This window comes from Myotis daubentonii, chromosome 2, assembly GCF_963259705.1.
Source record: "Myotis daubentonii chromosome 2, mMyoDau2.1, whole genome shotgun sequence".
Classification (NCBI taxonomy): Eukaryota; Metazoa; Chordata; class Mammalia; order Chiroptera; family Vespertilionidae; genus Myotis; species Myotis daubentonii.
In genome coordinates this window covers 136,574,631-136,594,523 of record NC_081841.1, presented here as the reverse complement: position 1 = coordinate 136,594,523, position 19,893 = coordinate 136,574,631, and the positions used below count along the sequence as shown (strand labels likewise).

Here is a 19,893-nt window from a genome sequence, read left to right as displayed (position 1 = left end):
GACTCAGTGGATAGAGCATCAGCCTGCAGACTGATGGGTCCTGGGTTCAATTCCAGTCAAGGACACATGCCTGAAAGCAGCTGATCAATGATTCGCTTTCATCATTGATGTTTCTATCTCTCTCTCCCTCTCCCTCTCCCTTCCTCTCTGAAATCAAATATATATTTGAAAATTCAAAGGATAATGAAATGAGCGTCTACCTAGAGTTTACTAGGTTACTGCTAATATTTTTATGATGAATGCTAGGATTTGGTTCCCCTTTGCATTGGGGAGCAACCAGCTTTATAACAGCACACAGAAGAGAATGAAACATCCTGAGGTTGCTCAGTGAGATATGCAATCTTCCTGCTCCATCTCACAGGCTTCATTCCAGCTCAGGCTCACTATTAAGGACTCACAGGAGGGCTGCTCAGGCACTCCATGGTTGGGATGTGTACCCCTCAGCCAGCACTGAGGCTGTCAAGATCAGCTAGAATGTCTGTAATCTCTGTTGATATCTGCTGGCTGCTGAAGTATTTCCCAGAATCAAATTACAGGGCTAAGTGTGATCTCCCAAATAGTAATAAGGATATGGGAAATGTGAAGGTTGTTGGACAGTTAGTTACAGTTGGGAATATGTAAAAATGATTTTTTTGTTGTTGACTCTTCCACTTCAACTCTCTTCATATCTCCCAGCCTGCTAGCAAGTGTCTGATAAAGTATAGCAATTTCCAATGAAAACATAGCTAGCTAGCTCTTTTCATGATTTGCTTGATTACACATGCATGTTGAAACCTCATTACCCATGTGATGGGATTTCCTTTGTGATGCTTGTTAAAATAATCAAAAGCAGACATATCACTAAATCATCACTCATTTTGATAAATGCTCCAAGGGACCTAATAAGATGCAGTGATGGTGAACCGACTAGAAAAGGGTGGATCAGACCTAAAGGAGGAGAAGGGTTCAAGCATGCAAAGAGTGGGGGGAAGAGCACATCAGGCAGAGGGAACAGATGCGCAAAGACTCCAAGGTAGGAGGGAGCTCTGAAGGGCTCAGCAGGAAGGGTGACGCAGAGTGAGTCAGGGAAGACTGACGTGGAAGAGCAGGCATGGAGAGCTTTTTAAGCTAGGGAGAGAGACTATTAAAGTGAAATGGGAAGCTATGCAGGGATTTCAGTGAGGAAGATATGATATGCATTATATCAGGTTAGAGGCCCGGTGCATGAAATTCACACATGGGTAGGGTCCCTAGGCCTGGCCGGTGATCAGGGCCAATCTGTGGGGCGACCAGCAGGGTGATTCGGGGGGCCCCTGCTGGCACCCGCCTTGGCTGGCCTGGGGCCTGTGGGCTGAGGGAAGCTCCTGCATTGAGTGCTTCCCCCTGGTGGTCAGTGCACATCATAGTGACTGGTCATTCAACCAGTCATTCCACTGATCCTTCCACTGGTCGTTCTGCCATTCGGTTGATTTGCATGTTAGGCTTTTATTTTATAGAGTAATGTGTAAAAACTAGCCTGAAGTGGGATAAAAGTGGAAAGGGAGGAACTACAGGGGTGGGCAAAAGTGGGTTTACAGTTGTTACTGTGGAAAAAATATAATACAAGAATAAGTCTGTGTTTCATGTACTCACAATTGTAAACCTACTTTTGCCCACCCCTACATGTATGGCAGAAATTGAAACATGTGCTCCCATTAGCCACTGTCCCCTTCCTCCTTACTGTGAGAACTCAATTTTATTCTGGAGCGCAAAGGGTCCAGCCAAAGTAGGACATTTCCCATTTTCTTTGAAGGTGGTCAAGGCCACATGTAATAATTCTGCAGTTAGAAATGAGTCTGCTGAGGATCTTTGGGCAAGTTTTGCTTTCCTGATCTAAAGTTTTGAGATTAGAGTGTGTGTGTGTGTGTGTGTGTGTGATGGCAGGATCAGTAGCAGTCATCTTAGACAACCATCTAGGAAAAGCTAATCATATCATAGAAACTCAGGCTTGACGGCCTTGAACCACTGAACTGGTACCGACAAACACCAAAATCCGGATTTTACTCTGTGTGACAAGAAAAAACTCCATTTATGTAAGATACAGTTGGGTCTGGTTTTCCGTTCCTCACAGGTTGACACAGTGTCTCACTGACACACCAGGCTACTATTGTGCCCGGGCAGCCTGCACTGCAGTGGCAGCAGTTAAAATGGGGAACAGTGGGCCTATTTGAAGGGGGAAGCATCGGGACTTCCTGATGGCCCAGATGTGGGGCTTGTGGTGGGAGATGATGGGTGTAAAAGTTATAGGATTTTGGCTTGAGAATTTATAAAAATGGGATGGAAAACCCAGAAGAAGAACAGGTTTGAAGATTAAAATCAAGAAGCCAATATTTGATATTTTCCAGTTGAGGCACCTTAGAGGTATTTATGAGAGTAGTCTCCACTCCTGTGGTTTCCATGGGGTGGGATTTCCCTCCAGGACTCCTGGCCCTGCTCCAGCCCTTCATGTTCTCCACAGCCAGGGGGTGCAGCAGCCGGCCTAGAGAGACACTCATTCCCCTTTGGTCCTCCACCTGCACCTACAGGTGCAGACTCCGGGGGAAGAGGCCTGTGGCCAGATGCTCAGCCCTGTCAGGAAGCCCATTCTCCATTATTGCTGCAGATCTCAACCTTGTTTTCCAATTTGACTTTTCTCAGCAATAAAATGCTGAGGTCTGGATCTTCACACACTAGACTTCTGTGTCTGGCGCTCATTGGTTTCGAGCCTAGGCCAGCTTATTTGTGTATCATGTTAGGCAGGCACGTCGTGTTCTTCCAGCCATGACTGAAACCTTGTTTTAATGGGTGCTTCTTTCAGAAGGTATTGCCAAAGAAAACTAAATTCATCCCTTTTTCTAATACGTGGCTGCCTTGGTCTTCATTGTTAGAGTTAAGGGTTCAGTCTTGCCCCCCAAGCAGGACTGTAAACTGCATAGGAATGAGAATTTATTTAGAATGGATGCCAGTGATCATCTATTGTTCAGGCATTTGGCTTCTTGCCTTAATTTTACAGGAATGGTATTATTAGAATTGTGTGGCTTTTCCCTGTCTCCCTTTTCTCCACTACTAATCCACCCTTCCCTTCCTCTACCCATTAATCCATTCTTTGCTTCCCTCCTTTGAAAGGCGGTATCAATACTAGTGTTCTTTATCCTACCCCTAGTGACCTTAACTTCAGGATTGCTGGGCATTCACAGCCAGGTAAAGGGCCATTCCTAAAGACTGGGGAATGTGGGGAAGCTTGTCTGATAGTGGCCTGTAGGAGACAGAATATGTAATAAGACAGTGTCCCAGGATGGTCTCACATTGGATATTTGGCCACTTATCAGAGTTTATGTTTGGGAGTTTCTTAGATAATATTTTACACTGCCACAAAAATGGGCTTTTGACAACAGAGTTATATAAAACACTTCTACACATAAGATCCTGGTTTTTCTTGGCCCTTTCTCTCCCCATTCTAACAGATATATTATCTCTTGGGTTTACACTGATGAAAGAGGTGCTAGCCATTTTGGCACATTATATCACTGACAATAACACATTCCCAGAATGAATATGTAAATCACAGTCACCCTCCAGCGTGAGATCCTGCACCTGGTGTGGAATGGAGCACGGCATTGTTACCGTGCCATTCAGTGGCTTTTGCCCAGCAAGGGAACATCGGCAGCTGTGATGCATTATGCCGCTGTGACGTTAACTACAGACACAGATAGAGTGCCCATAAAAATATACGCCCTTTTTTTAATAGAGCCTTGGGCAATTACCCTGACTATTGTTCTATGAGAAAGCCCCATTTATACCCCTTCATCAATTTAGGACACAGACATGAAAAATCACCAGCATTAAGTAGTTAAGGCAATTTGCTTTCCAAATGAAGAAAGGACAAAAAAATAATACTGCAGAAAAATCTCTGCTTCCTGAGTTGCCCGAGTTGACAGTCAAAAGCTCACCTCAAAGGGTCCTGAGGAGGCGTTTTCTGATGGTACCTTCTTCCTAAACAGAGCCCAAGGGTAATGTGTTCAGGGTCTCCTCCTACTGTCAGCACTAGGAGGACATGTGGGGGGTGGACAGCCCACAGGTGTGGTGTGGACTGTGGTAGGTCTACCTGATGGCTGGGCTGGGTGTTCTGAGGAAAGGCTACAGAAACGTTGCTCACCTTGAGAAGTAAGCTCTCAGGGCAGGTCCGTGTTCCTCCAAGTTGCCACAAAACATGAAATAGGTTATGAGGCTTGCCATTCGATATGGAGTAAGATGGGAAATTATTGAACTACTTACCCCCAAATGAAAAAATAAAATGAATACAAAAGAAAAGGCAAAATCACAACACGACACATGGCCCCCAAAATCTTACTTACATTGAGTGAGAATTCCGGTTAAGGCATTTTTAAAATTCTCCTTGGCTTCCTCCATCTCTTGCTCATGAGTGGCCTTTTCATTCATTAGCCGGCGGACGTGGCTGTTGGCCGACTGCACCATGGAATAGAACTGGTTTGCAGAACGCCGATTCACTTCTCCTCGTTCAATCCAGGAAAGTAACACTGTGATAGCCTCTGAAAACTTGCTATCATCTGGAAACAGAAAACCACCAAGTACAAATCACGCCAAGGCAAGAAAATACAGTTCACATTGGTTCCCCTCAAAAGACAGAGCTTGACCCATCCTAGTGGATTCATTTTCAGAATTTGACACATTAGTTTTCCTGAGACTAATCATTCTATCATCACTTAGCTTTCTGTTCCCATCTAACTCCCTGGCATCATAGATATACAAGAAACAAAGGGACATTTTCACCCTCCTATCTACCAACTTGCTGAGCTCAGTGTTAGACCTGTTATGGGCATTCCTTGTAATTACATACAATTTCATTCTTCCTTCAAACCCTGATTTCTCTTTCTGAAGTCTGGCTCAAAAACTGATAGTAACCTATATGGACTCCATTTCTTTATTCTTTGATCAGAAATAATTATACTGTGATACCAGTTTTTTGACTTATAGAATCAGCTGAGTTAGTGTCAAACTGAGGAAGACAGATTAAAGCACTGTAAAACTGGTTGTAATATAATATATTGTTCCTGAGGTGGTAGTAGGAACAAGTCAATTCTTGTTCTACTACAGTTCAAAACTAATTTTATTTTAGGTATAGTATAACATACTTGAGTAGGCTGAAAAATAGAATATTTCCTTGTTTTCAACAAAAGAGGACCTGGGGTTGTCAGTGTTTGCTTGGGAGGCTACTGAAAACCTATTTGAACCTGGTTTAAGGCATGTATGTGGTCAAGGAGGGGGATAGGAGTGGGTAAATATGTAATAAAGTTTATTTCAAAGAAAACAAATGGATTTGCCTGTTTGGAATTGGTTACTGGAACAGACCTGTGTTGTATGGCTTGGAGGTGGAGAAAAAGCATGTGTGAAGGTGATTAAGTTAATTGGAACTGGAAGTTATATGTCAGTTATTACAATATTAATCAATCCTACTGCTGAAAGCTCATTCGCATTTTCCAGGTAAACTTAAAGGGCGGAGTCTTTTGTTGGTATTTTTCTACCCCTGAAAAATGTGATTTAAGAAAAATATTCTACATTTTTCAAATAAACTGGGTAGAGTCTGAATTCTAAAAGTAAGGAGCAAAATTAGAAGAGTCAGATTCTTACTCATTTGACAAATACTGAGTGCCCACTATGTGCCCTTCCCTGGAGGAACATCAGAGACATCCTTATGTATTGTGTGTGTGCTTGTGTGTGTGTGTGCATAGATGCATGTAATATATATTACTATATAGAGTTTACATATTAGTTATAGTGTTTATACATACATATACACATATATACACACATACATATACACATATATACACATACAAACATCTATATTTATAAAAGCCTGCTTGACCAGTTGACTGGTCGCTATGATGTGCACTGACCACCAGGGGGCAGATGCTCAAAGTAGGAGCTGCATCCTGGTGGTCAGTGTGCTCCCACAGCGGGAGCACCGCTCAGCTGACCAACCCGTTCCGGAGGTCCACCAGCCTGGCGGCAGCCACTCACTCCCTCAGTAGATCTGTAGGTCCAATCTCCAGAGAACAGGCCAGTTACTGACAGACCGGTGCCATTGGCACGATCCTAACAGCACCGCTGGCCTCCTGGAAGTAGGCCTCGGGCACCTTGGCCCCTTCCCCTCCCTAGATGCTCCATAAGAAAGAAATGGTATAAAAGCACCTGCCAGGTGGCTCCCGACAACCAGCACAAATGTCAGCAGGACAGATCCAGATCCTGGGCCGGCAAGGGCATCCCACAGCCTGGAGGGCTGATCAAGGATGGGCGCCAGACACAGGGCCCACAGGCCACCCTGAGGACCCCATCCATGCACAAATTTGTGCACCCGGCCTTTAGTAAACATATATACACTCCAGATGAATGGATAGAGGGTGATTCATATTTGGTAAGGGAATTTTATTTTACTACTAGTGGTCTGGTGCATGAAATTTGTGCACATTACAAGGGAATTAATTAGAGGAAATATTTTAATATTGCTATTTGCCCTTTCTTTATAATAGAAGTATCAGAGATGAAAGAAAATTAAATTAGTAAAATGTATATGAAAATCTCCCTCCTGTCAGAGTCTGGGGTGCACCATGGGACCTAGAGTCAAAACCCACCCACCACCCACACATGCTTTGAAAACACAGGAGACCCAGACCCAGCCAGCCCCACGCCCATTGGGTGATACCCAGACCTGGCTGGCCGCACCCCTGTCAAGCTCCTCTGGGTGGGGGGTACAGCCTCAAGTCCCCCAGCCCAGTGCCGGGCAGGGGGTGCAGTCTCAGGTCCCCCAGCCTGGCACCAGGGAGAGGGCCATGGCCTGAGGTCCCCCGTCAAGCCCTGCTGGGCAGGGGGCACAGCTTGAGGTCCTCCGGCCCAGCGCTGGGGCCAGGGGCGAGGCCTGAGGTCCCTTGCCCCGGCCAGGCGCCATGCAGCCTCAGGTCCCTACTGTTTGGTCATGATGTTATGGCATCCCGGCTAATTTGCATATTCCTCTATTATATAGATAGATTTTATTTTATTACCTTATCTTATTCACAAATGTTTTGGAGTTAACCATTGTTATAATTTTACCCATCATACAAAACCTGCATTCGTGGAGTGCTTTGTGAATTTTGCAGAGTCCTGTAGAAATACTTTATCGTATTTTCACAGAGGCCCCTCCCAGACAAGGTACAGCTTCATTGCTGTGGCTGTGGCTGTGGCTGGGCCAGGAGGTATGCAACTGCGTGAGGGTGGATCAGCCTAGGCAGTGCTTGTGGCGTGTGTTCTGCCTTTTCCAGGACAGAAGCAGCTATTACCCAGGCACTGCTGACCAGCCACTCAGGCCTCCCCTGCTCGCAGTGGCAGCCTGAGCTGGGGACCAAAGCTTTGTGTCTGTGCACACCTGCCCCCGCTGCCCTGGCACTTTTGCCAGAGGAGAGAACTGGCTTGGGGAACGCCCACAGGGCACCCTGCAAGTGAAAGACTCACATTTTCTTGAAAATCTCCACCCACAGGCACAAAACACACTTGTTCGGCATCATAGCTGGCTCACACAATTTTGTTAACTCTGGAATTTCTGTCTAAGTTCAACCCTCCGTGAACTTCAGCTGCAGTGATTTCTTATCTCATTTTGTGGACCTGAGCGGCTCGCACAAGATAAAATCCATCATACAACTTAACATTACATTCAGGCCATGGAGAGGCCCATAATTTAGCCTTATGTTTGTGAGAGACCGGCTGCAACTGTTACAGCCAGAATAAATTCTGCCTCCCTCACACTCTCTACCTCTCTCCCTGCCAATATATGTTAGGAGAATGGACCACCAAAAAGACAGCAGAAATAAAACTAATGCTCATAAGAAATCTTTTTTTTTTTTTTGTCTCAAAAAATAAGAACAACAACAAAAAGAGGGCACGGGCTTCTTGTACCATTTTTCCCCTTGCCTGTGGCTTTCATTTCTATAGAACACAAAGGGAAAAAAAAAAATCCTCAACCTGTTGTTAGAAGGAGCAACACTGTTCTATCTTTCCTTCCCTCGCAAACTGGTAGTTTTTCTCTCTTGCTTGTGGTCACTCAGCTCGTAGATATCCTAATTCACTGTTAGGAAGAAAATGTATGTTTGCTTGAATTGTCTAAAAACCAAATTTTATTGTTCGTCACCCCTAGTCCTAGAGCATAAGCTCACAAGCAGATTATTGTTAGCTGACAGTTTTTAGAAAGAGAGAAAACATTCTTAGGATTGTGCAAGTGCAAATATGCAATTTAAAAAGTAAGTAGGAAAGAGCCTTTCTAACATTTTAACAAATAATACTAGATAGAACTCCATTAGCTTAAAAGAAGTACATAGGTTTGAAAACTCCCAATTTTCATCCTTATTTCTGAACTTTCTGAAACTGGCAGGCCGATGTATGATTGATATACTGACATTCCAAGACAATGTAAAAAACATTAGGTAAAGCACTATTGGTAACTCTAGTCAATATCTGTTGCCATGTAAGAAGTGATTTTGTCTTAATCAAAACTAGGCCAGTAACTCTCTGAATGGCTACCAAGGAGTATAGGGAGTGGTCATTTTCAATTTTTAACTGTTTTCAATATCTATCTATTTTCAATATCTAAATTCAATTTTGCACTCACTGCAAAGATCACTGAGAAGCAGAAAACAATATAAACTAAACAGGATTTAGATTGCAGGATTATTAAAACTATTCCTGTGAAAAGAAATTAACCGTGTTCATAAAAATCACATCAGACACACTTATAAGAATTCCAAGTACTTCCTATGAGCATGTTTAGGCACACCTCTGAACATGGGTGCAGATGTGCTTTTTCCACAGTAAAAATTCGGAATATTGGTACAGTATTGTGAAATGACTATGGAGAATTTTCTCCTTAAAAACTGACCAACGTTTTGTAACCAGGGTCCTTACAATGTCACACCTGGGTTTACCTCATAAGTTTTATTCCTTAATTTGCCTTTTACCCTTCAGTCCATCCCACCATCTCTTTGCCACACTCCTCTTTGTTCGACGCCTGGCACGTCTCCCTGCTTTTGCACATGCTCTGCACTGGTCCTAGGCCCTCCCGCTCTGGTCCACCTGCCTATTAGTCTTTGCTCCAGATTCAGCCTGAGTGCCTTTCATAAAAGAAGCTCTTCTATAACCCTAGGGTGAATTAGGTGCCCCTTTGCTATATTTCCACAGTTCTCTACATATCCTGCTATTAAAGTATCAGTCATTTTGTACAATAATTGTTGGTTCATGGATCTGTCTCCAGTTGTGAGAGGCTAATATCAGAATAAAACTTCCAGGAAAAATATGCCGTCTGCTGGTTACTCTGAGTTTTTCCCTTGGAAATCTATCTACAGGGAGGGGCAACAGTAGGTTTACAGCTGTTTGTATAAAAATTAATAATGCAAGAATAAACTCTGTTTCATATACTCACAACTATAAACCTACTGTTGCTCCACCCTGTTTATTTCATTATACTCCATTTCTAATAGATTTGCAGTGATAAACACTAGAAAGCTCCAAATTCAAAGTTGGGAAACATCAGTTGTCAATAAACATTTTAATTTCATGATAAAGAGTATTGTCACACTGCTTATCAGAGATAAACGGCACTTAAAGCTGGCTGATTCTTTTATCCTTCAGGCCCCTGAGGTCATTACCATTGGCAATAAAAGTTAAGGGCGATGTCAGATAATCACACAGAAGCACAGCCTCTACAGCCATGCATTAACCAGCTTATCAAATGGCTCAAAAATCTTTTTGAAAGCATTTTTAATTCTGAGAAGGCAATAACCATTTCTAATTTTGTGAGGACAAAATAATATGATGACTATCTATCATACTTCAATGTCACTTCCTGAATCCATACCCATCTCATTTCATTCCTGATCACTTCCGATTGTCAGCCTCCCTCCCTTTCCCTCTCTCCCATGCTTATTGAGCATGTTGCACAATGTAGGTGTTACAAAATCACAAGTGAATAAATCTTTGCTATTCAAAAACCACAAGCATGAGCCTCCTTTGGGAGCTTGTTTGCAAATGCAGACTCCCTCTTGGGCCTTTTGATTCAGAACCTGCATTTTCTTTCTTCCAGGTAATTCATATGCACATTAAAGTTTGAGAAGCACTGGAAGAAATTGTTCAATGGAGCCAGGGAACTGGTTGGGAGCCCATCTAAGTTCAGAGATCCTGAAAAGCTGAAATGGAAAGTTGCAGCTGGGATATTAGAGAAAATTAGAAAGATCTGATGTGATTCTTAGGAACTTTGAGAATCTTGTCCCCAAACTCCCTACCCCATTTAAAGAATAGCTGCTGTTCTGTCATCTCTATCCTGGAAGAAAACATGTGGAAAAAAGTTAAAGACTTGGAAATGGGCCTAGAGGTGACTGCGGATCCTTTCAATGGAATGCTGGGCACAGACCAGAGGCCCCTCTCCAGTGCCCCTGGTGATCTGATTCTACATGGGTGTGAACCTTAACTGTTTTTTGATGAGGCTATGTTAAAATGTGGTAGGGAATAGGACATAAATTGTGGAAAACTGATAACAATGCAAATAATTCTTCTCTATAATAATGCAAACAATTTTTGTCCAGTAGGAAATATAAATATTCAGAAAGCAAATTCTTTTTTGAACCAGTTTTAACTTCTTACCGATTCCCTCATTAATTAAAGAGTTAAACAGAATCACTGGCATGTGGTCATTTAACATTTGAAAGGCAGTCATGATTTCACTGTCATCGTGTACTTTAGCACCCATAGAACTGCAGACTCCACAGGGGCAGGGCCCAGGCTGCAGCACAGAGCCCAGGACTCAGCAGGTGGGCACTCTGTGAACTTTTAATCAAACTGATGTCCAGCTAACAAAGGGGGAAAGGAATCAAACTGGTAAGCAGCTATTTTCTACTCCTTTGTGTGCAGAGGCTGATCTGGCCCTAAATTTCAGAAGAGCACATGGGGTAAAAGTCAGGGCATGAACAATGAATATGAAAACACTGGTGACTGTAGTACCCTTATTTATGGCTGGGTCTATAGAGGAGCAACAGGAGGGGAGATTCCAGGTTTGAATACAATGTATTGAAAATGAGAAAAAAAAAAGGGGGGGGGGAGACATTCTATAGCACATTTGTTTTCAAAGACATGGGATACACAGACACATGTACACATGTGTACACACATGTGTACACACACAATGGTGTGTCTTTACAGCTGTCATTGATTTCTAGCTTCTGTGATAGCTGGAAGCAGTAGTTTACAGTGTATAGTTACACACTGATGCAAGGAGAATGGGAATTCCAAGATGGCTACAACTGCTACTACCGTGTTTGTAAAATTTCACTGTTTCCCCACACACTGGCCATCCCTACACAACTCTCCATTTTCTGGCTGCTCAATTAACCATCAAAAGGGGTGGTACCTTAACTATCCTCCAAATCATGAATAGCATAAAAGGCTATACACATAGTATTCCTCACTATCCCCAACACACACACACACACACACACACACACACACACACACACACACACACACACTTTCCCTAATTAATTAGTACCTGTAAAAATTTGAAAACTAAGGGGGGAAGTATGAAAATACACTGATTATTCCTGCATTGGAGTCATGCAAAATGTTTCTAAATGAAATGGCATATCTTCCTTTTATGAAGATGAGTAATGTTCGAAGAAGTGATTCGCAAACAGGCTCCTGTGCCCTCAGAAGGAAGTCTGGTTTTTACTAATGGAACTTCCACTTGGCTAATAGTATTATCGATTTTTACATTCTTAGAATCATAAATAGTGGCAGCCATCTCAGCACAACGCTAGCACCACGTCCACCCTTTCTCTCCCTGGCAGGCAGACGCTGGGTCACTCTGTATGCAACCCAGAGTCCAGTCCCCTGGAAATTATGGGTGTTGACCCCAAGAGGTCCAAATTTCTGACAACACATCGGGAAATCCCAAGGGCACTGCTTGCCAAGTTTTGTGTCAAAACTTCACCTGATGCACAGAAAAACTCTCCATTTCATCACACAAAGATTATGTGAAGCTTTCCAAAGCAGGGAAAGTACACAAAATATTTTAAATGCTCTTGCTAGGAGAGATCCTCAGTGAATTAGGATATAATCTCTCCCCACTGTCTGATCAATTTCTTCCTTCCACAGTCCAAACACAGGGTTCCTCCAGGGGTGGATGGTCTGTGTTAGACACTGAAATTCATTATCTTGTCTGCCTGGTGCTACTGTTTCCAATAAAGTGTAATTATGGTGTTATTGAGCTCCTGCTCACTTTCTCAAAGCCCTGCTATAAACTTTGGTCTGTGAGCACTTCCCAGTCAGTCTTCATTAAGTTGAATTGTCTCAGAACAATGTCTATTTAATCAGCAGGACGCCTGCTAATTTTCTTTTTTAGAATTTGTACTAACGTAACCGACACTGGAGCTCCATGCCTTAGGTGCGACACAGTTACACCTCATTGTTTCTTCTGGCTTCAGAAGGCCCTGTGGCCACTGAGCGCAGGTTTCTGGTCCCAGAAGATTCCTCCGTCTCACCCTGTACCTGCCAGGTGGGGTGCCTGCCTCTCCTGGAATAGCACCCTGCACTTGTCACTTGCAATAGTGGAAGTACAGCGTGCTTTGTAAATTGCCTCTATCACTCAAAAAACTCGAACTCAGTGAGGTAGAGGCTTGTATCCTGTTTTCTTTTCCCACGTGACAAATACTTGTGGAGTGATTGGAATAATGGCCGAGTGCAATCACTTCCCTAACTTTTGGCCATGGGTCATGCCTGGTAGCACTGTTGGCCAGAAATGCAACATGCTTATAGATCCAAATAGCTAAGAAACAAAGAAAGCAAATAGTTTACTGAGCATATATTATGTGCATACTTTTAGCACTGAGCAGGATAGAAAATGCCTTGTTGGTTGTAATAAAGACTTGGCCTATACAGATTTTGTTGGATAAAACTGATTTTCAAGCCGAAACCGGTTTGGCTCAGTGGATAGAGCGTCGGCCTGCAGACTGAAGGGTCCCAGGTTCGATTCCGGTCAAGGGCATGTACCTGGGTTGCAGGCACATCCCCGGTGGGAGGTGTGCAGGAGGCAGCTGATCGATGTTTGTCTCTCATCGATGTTTCTAACTCTCTATCTCTCTCCCTTCCTCTCTGTGAAAAATCAATAAAATATATTTAAAAAAACAAAACTGATTTTCAAAAAGAAACTCGTAGGAATGAACAAGTACGATGTAAATTTGGGGAAAATGTTTGTACTAAACACAAGATAGCAACATTGCTCTAGGGCAAAAAGAAAAATCCAAGTAGGTATTTTCAGATTGCTTTCCCACTTCTTTCTGACCTAGGCGTCTTTACCTTGGACTGACTGCATTTGATATCCCCATATCAATGAAATCATCTTCAGGGAAACAGTTTCCTCGGCTCCTCCTGTCTGGCTTTGCAGCATTATAAGGAGCATGAGTGGATTTCATCTCTGAGGCAGCCAATTTCCTAAGCAATTAAATGCTGTTTATATTCCAAGCTCTGTGCTTGGGTTGAAATCATCAAGCTTGATATTACCTGACTGTTGCCTAAGATGTATCCCCAGCTAGTTCATTCTACTGTAACTGCCATCTATTAAAATTTCCAATCTGTTCTCTCTCAAGGGATCACACGGTACTTTTTAAAGGTGCAGCTTCTAAATTTTGCAAATTATATATATATATATAATATATATTCTTTTCTTTTAAAAATGGCAAGGCTTGCCAATTACTTTACCAAACTGACATCCCAATCTGCTATCCTGCTATCCTAACAGGAAGGGCAATGCAGTATTCCTCTGGTATGTGTAGATACTCTCTGTGTTGACTCCTTAAAAAAAAACATAATGTAGATACCAAACTTCCTGAAATTCCTTCATGAGGTCACAGAATCAAAGTGATAGTTTTTGTCACTCCTACGAGTGGACACGGCAGAAGCTGATAAATACAGAATGCACTGAATCTGAAAGAAACAAGTGTTTGTTCCCAAATCAACATTCCTGGTTGAGGATGGTGCTCTTTCTCTTTCTGGCCACTTGGTATGGCTTCGAGTCTGAACGGAAAAGTGAGAAGATGCATTTACGTTTTATAGGCTTGTTGTCAGAGGGACAGTCATGGCCTCTGTGTCACATTGGGGCACTTCAGTGCAGCTGCAGGTTACTAGGGTTTCCCAGCCCAGAACAGGGGATGGGGGCTGGAAGCAGAAGGTTTTTTGTTTAAAAAATCTTTTTTTTCAAGCATAGAAAAACTGTTCTTCCTATCTTTCTAAAATAGGATTTGGGCAGTTGTTCATATACTTCCTGTAATGAAAACATCCAATCCACTGTACACATTGACATTTAATACACTGGCTATGCTCTCAAATACTCTAAGGACCAATTGCATCTCTCCCCTCATAAGAAACCTTCCGTGGCTTTTCCACTGTGGATGGAATAAAACCCAAACCCAGCAGCAGCCTTCAGGCCGCACTGTACGGCCCAGCTGCTTTTCCAGCTTCATGGGCCTCTACGATTTTCATGCAGGCCTCACCTTTGCCAGAGCAGACCGCACGCCTTTCTCCTTGGGTGTCAGATTCTCTCTGCTTCCTTCTATCTTTATTCCCAGGGCTCCAGCCTCTGACTAATAATGTGTTTATGCCCATTCTTTTTTCGAGGGAAAAAAAAATCTTGTGTATCCTGCAAAGTTCAAATTCAGCCTCCTCTCTGAAGACTTCCGTGACACTTTCATCAACAGTGTTTGCACTCATTCCTCAGCTCTCAAAGCACGTTGCTCATCCCTTGAACAATCATGTCACTGACTTTGTATTACCGTTAATCGTTTCCTTGTAGACACCTCTGTGTGGCCGGCGACTGTGAGCTATGTAACTCTCATTAAAACCTGACACACCTAACAACCTGAGGACAGACTGTAAAACACTCAGATGTTGCTCATGTCACACAACTTTGATCAGTAATGGCAAAAAATCCACATACACACCCAATCCTCATTTCAAGACCTGGCCCCTCCCCATTCATTTGTAGTTCACTAGGGCAGGTAATAAAGCCTCCACGTGTTTATCTCTCATAGCATCCAACACAGGAGAGGAACACAGAAAGCATCTGAAGAACTGAAATATACACACTTCTCGTCCTCCTTCTCTGGTAGGTGTTAGCAGTGCCCCCTCAACGCCATCTCTGAAGCCAGGAATCCTACTCTGCATGTCTCTTCTGTCCCAGCGCAGAGTGACACGGTTAAGGGAGGCTTTGTGAGGAGGGTGGAGTAGGTACAAGCTCCCCAGAGCAGGAGGAACACCAGGACCGCCTGCCCAAGGGGTAGCGCCAGCCTAGCTCATGCAACACAAGTCGGAGGGCAGTAGACAGCTTTGGGGCTAGAGCTCATGGCTCTTCTCCCCACTTTGCAGGCAATTGTTGAGTGGCAGTGCACACACATTCCCAGACCACAGCGGTGACAGCTCTGGAAAAGGGCAGGGCTCTGTCCCAACAGCAGGACCAAGCTCAGCAGAGTCCTTCTCCCAGTGACTCCCCCCCGCCCGCCGCCCCCCACACCCGTCATAGGGAATCAGCTCTTGAAGGAACAGAAAAACACAGGGCTTCGGTGTGGAGGGGCCACAGCCTTTCTCTTTCACTGGGCAACGGCCTCCTACCTTTCAGCTTTTCGGCCAGCAGAGCGGCCTCGTGCTCCGAGTAGTGCATGATGGCCGGCGGGGAGGGTGGCCGCAGCCGGTCCTCCTCCAGCTTGCGCCGGTGCCGCTCCTCGCGGGCGCGCATCCTCTGCTTGCATTCCCACTCGTAGAAGTCATCCCGGGCCTGGGCAAAGTCCACGTGAAGGCGGCCAGAATCTTTTTTGTCCGTGCTAGACCCTAATCGCATCCGGTAACCTGAAACCAATGGAAAGCCTGGTCACATAGCAAAGACGCAGCACCACGGTTTGGTCCAGGCCCCTGATCCAGGTGCACTGAGTGCTGTCATTTCCTTGTCCTTACGGAGGACACCCTTCCCGTTGGAAGGGGGAGGCAGCTCTCCTTCCCCCCAGCGACCCAGAAGCACTGCCAAGTCAGGCTCCTTATAGATTAGGGGACATGCACACTGCTCTGAGGTGTCTGTCTTAGAGGGTCTCCTATCATTTGCAAGCCAGTGATACCAAGAGGGTGATCTCAAGAACCTGGGCTAACTAATTCCTTCTTCCCTCTGGCTTCCAGGAAGCTCAAAAACAAATCTGACACATAGCTTTTTCCCTCCCTCCTACCTTTTTTTATGGCCCTGATTTTATATTTTCAACTTACTGTAACTCTATTGCATAAACTCCCTTAAATTCTTTTTAGAAAGAGATGGAGTAGGAGTAAAGAGTGTCCATGATATTTAAAGAGATCTACAAAGTAAATTCCACAACACCTCACTCAGGCTATCACTTTATTCTCTTCGAAAATGTTGCTGCTCAGTTCTCTCTCAGCAGCTGCAAAAGCCACAATTACCAAGGCAATTTTGCAATGCTGTTTTATTTCCACTTATCCTCTGGGGCACACAGGAGAATATTTTACCTTCAATCAAGGGGCCTTGCCGCTGTCTTCCTGACAGCCCTGCAGCAGCTCATCTGGCATGCAGCACCGCACGAATTGTCCGCACAATCTTTGAAGGCCACAGGAGCCAACACGAGAGCCCAGAGCCAGGCCAAATAATGGGCCTGCAAATCTTTGGGGGATTTACTGTGAGCTGCCCAACTTACAAAGATTGTGAGCAGAAATTTGATCTGAGAAATCAACAGAAACAGCACTGAAACCAGACAGCCAAACTTCAAATGAAGAAGACTTGGCTTTGAGGTTGCTCTTCAGTTTGGGGTACTCAGAATTAAAAAACATCAATTCAGGTCCCAGCAGGATGAGGGCTGTCAGGGCCTGCCAGAGGAGGGAACAAAAGCAGCACTTTTGCTGTGTAGGGGCTTTGCAAATAAGACACCACTGTGAAATGCTAGGCCACACTGGGCAGATATTCAAGACCTTGTGGCAGATTTCAATGGATTATCGCAGTATTTTGGGTTGAAACTCAGCTGAAAATCCCTGAAAAGGCTGACTTCTCCCCAGTAGGGCCCTTCACACATTTGAAAAGTTACAAATATGAAACAGATCTCACATCTGATTCCATTATGCCTTTCTTGTGCCTCGGTTTCAACTGTGTTATCTAAAAATGGAAAGACATAACAACAATACCTATCAAAAACTCAAACATCTGATCACAGATGAGCAGAATTAAATCTAAAGCACAGTGTATCTTGGTTGTGGGCCATGGAAATTTAACAAATCTGCAGGCCACAGTGAATATATATATATATATATATATATATATATATATATATATATATATATATATATATATATAACAGCTGAGCAGGCAGGGCAGCTTGAGACTGGCTAGTGTCCCAACTGGCTAAGCAACTTTCCCTTGCTCATGGCCAGACCATTGCTTTTCAGACATTTCTGGTTCCAAAAAGCACCCCCTCTTTCACCAAAGCATCATCATTAAGGCCTTAAAAGAGATCTGATGAGGCTGTCTCTAAAATTAGCTTGGCCTTCAGATGTGAACCCGGTCCTAAAATTAGACAAGCCTTCCATCTGGGCTCAGGCTTGCAGAAGCTCACACGCAGGAGGAGCAGCCCTCCCCCCTTCCTGTTCCTCACATTAATCAGCCTTTCAGATCTTCCTGTGACTGATGCTGCAGCCTCCACAGGGCAGCAGAGGCATAGCTGGGAGATGCCCACGCACCCGGGCAGGGGGGCTGGAGGTAAGGCCTTTGCTGGGGGTTCCTCCTGTCTCAAAAGGGCAGACCAAGGAGCACCGCAGTGCCCTGCTGAGAAGCAGGACCAGGGTCCAAGCTGGCAAAATCATAACATCAAGGCATTTATAAAGAAGTACCTTCACGTGCCTACGTTGGGTGTGTTCACCTTTGGCAATGTATTATGGGGTTTCTGATTGGGTCTAAACATTGTGCTCTGTTGGTGTTAAAGCACTTTTCATCTACTCTAACCCTCTCATCTAATCAGGTGGGATAAAGTAATAGTTTTATTGGTAGTGCTGGGATTCGAAACAAATCAGTTTGTCTTTATCATCATCAGAATGTTTGTATTAAAGATAACCATTTACGTACTGAATGGTTCCTATGTTGCAGATGCCTTGCTAAGCACTTAAAATCCATTATCTTGATTTATTCCCCATAACAACCCTATGAGGTAGTATCGTCACTATCTCAATTTTGCAGATGAGGGAAAGGAGTCTCAGAGGGAGGTTATCTTGCCCAAGGCATGTGAAGCCCAGTGCCAGGCACTCAACCGAGTCCCCAATTGTCTAATGGATCGCTCTGAGGCTACAGCTCAGGAATACGTGAAAAGTAAAACATAGCTGTCTGTGTGTTGTAAAATATCTTTATCCTATGTTTCACCTTCCATCTCCATTTCGGAAAGCTGTCAGATTTTTCCCCCCTCTTTGTAAGGTTTTATGGGAATAAGGGGTTTAAAGTTCTCCATATCACTATCTTGCTCAGGAAAGTTTCTGCCTTATTGGATTAACCCCAAAGCTTCTGGGGTTTGCAAGAGAATTTCATGGCCAATTGCAGAAATCAATCCGCAGTAATGTTCAGATGTGCTCTGTTTTGTTTTTTTTCTATCCTTTTTTCACCTTGCCCCATTGCTTTTGCCTCAGGAACAGGGAGGTAGTGCCCAGAGTGACTTGCTAAAATATGCAGATTGAGAGTGTGAGGAAATTGCAATGAGTAGAATCTAAAATACATCCTTCTAAAGCCACATATCAATACCAGCCCGCAATTCTTAGATTGGGCAAAGGCCTTGCAGAGAGACTCCATACACTTGCTCTGACACCCACAGAGCCAAAGGCAGTATTAGGTCTAATTACAACACCTGTAAAAATCTCCCATGTAAATTGGTACCAAAGAAGCAGGGATCATGGGGTGGGCTTAACCAAGATAAATGTACAAACGATTGGGCAATGATACTGGGTCTTTCCCTGGCTCCCACAGACTGCTTTCTGCAAAGAACTGATCTTGATTTAGTCTCCTGGTGTCTAGAAAGTGAATCACTTCTGAAAAACGGAAATTATGCTAAGAGAGTACTTTAATCTCCCAGAGAATTACATCCAATAATCATAATGGTCCTCAGTATTCATAATATTGCTTTTCATCTAATAAGCACTTGAGATCATTAATTAGAAGCTTGATGGAATTCCTAAAGACTGGATGTGGGAAACCATTCCTGCAGCGAGGTGCATTCACAGACTTAAGGTGGAGCTTCTGGCAGCCTAGGGAAAAGGCAGAATCCCTCCTTTTCTAGCCCCAAACTGTAAGGATTTTTATTGTGCATTAAGGCAAGAGGGAATAAACTCACATTAACATCATAAAACATAACAAAATGCCCAGAAAACCCCTTATGGAATGCAAAGTACCAGAAAGGTAAATGGCTTTATCAACCATGAATTCCTCTGCAAAGCGAATGTGGCAAAAATTCTTCTTGCTTTTCCGAATCGCTGTGATATCACCACACTGTTCAAAGACTTCTTGAATAATTTCCTCAGTGGCATTTTCTGGCAATCCTCCGACAAACACTGTCTTACAGCCAGGAGGTCGTTCTCTTGTGGAAGGAGGCGGAAGATCTAATAATTAAGCACAAGAAATAGAGGGTTTTGCCTTTGATTTCTTTGCGTTCTTTTTTCCGGTTCACCTGGCAAAAGTAAAACTCGCAGAGTAACTGTCTCCACTCTGGATAATGATAAATTTCTACACCGACTTACATTGATCATGGGCTGTCTTGTTTTTCAGTTCCTCTCCCCACCTCCTCCCAACTT

General features: G+C 43.8%; 1 protein-coding gene across 5 annotated transcripts in view; it reads right to left on the bottom strand.

The window, feature by feature from the left end:
- ENOX1 (ecto-NOX disulfide-thiol exchanger 1) overlaps positions 1–19,893 on the bottom strand; it is a 611,845-nt gene that overhangs the window by 144,723 nt on the left and 447,229 nt on the right. For all 5 annotated transcript variants that reach the window (XM_059684703.1, XM_059684702.1, XM_059684704.1 and 2 more), the window contains 3 exons: positions 19,495–19,701; positions 15,694–15,927; positions 4,353–4,565 (listed from right to left, as the gene is read on the bottom strand). In XM_059684703.1, coding sequence (XP_059540686.1) covers positions 4,353–4,565; positions 15,694–15,927; positions 19,495–19,701 — 654 coding nt within the window. The remainder of the gene's footprint in view (positions 1–4,352; positions 4,566–15,693; positions 15,928–19,494; positions 19,702–19,893) is intronic.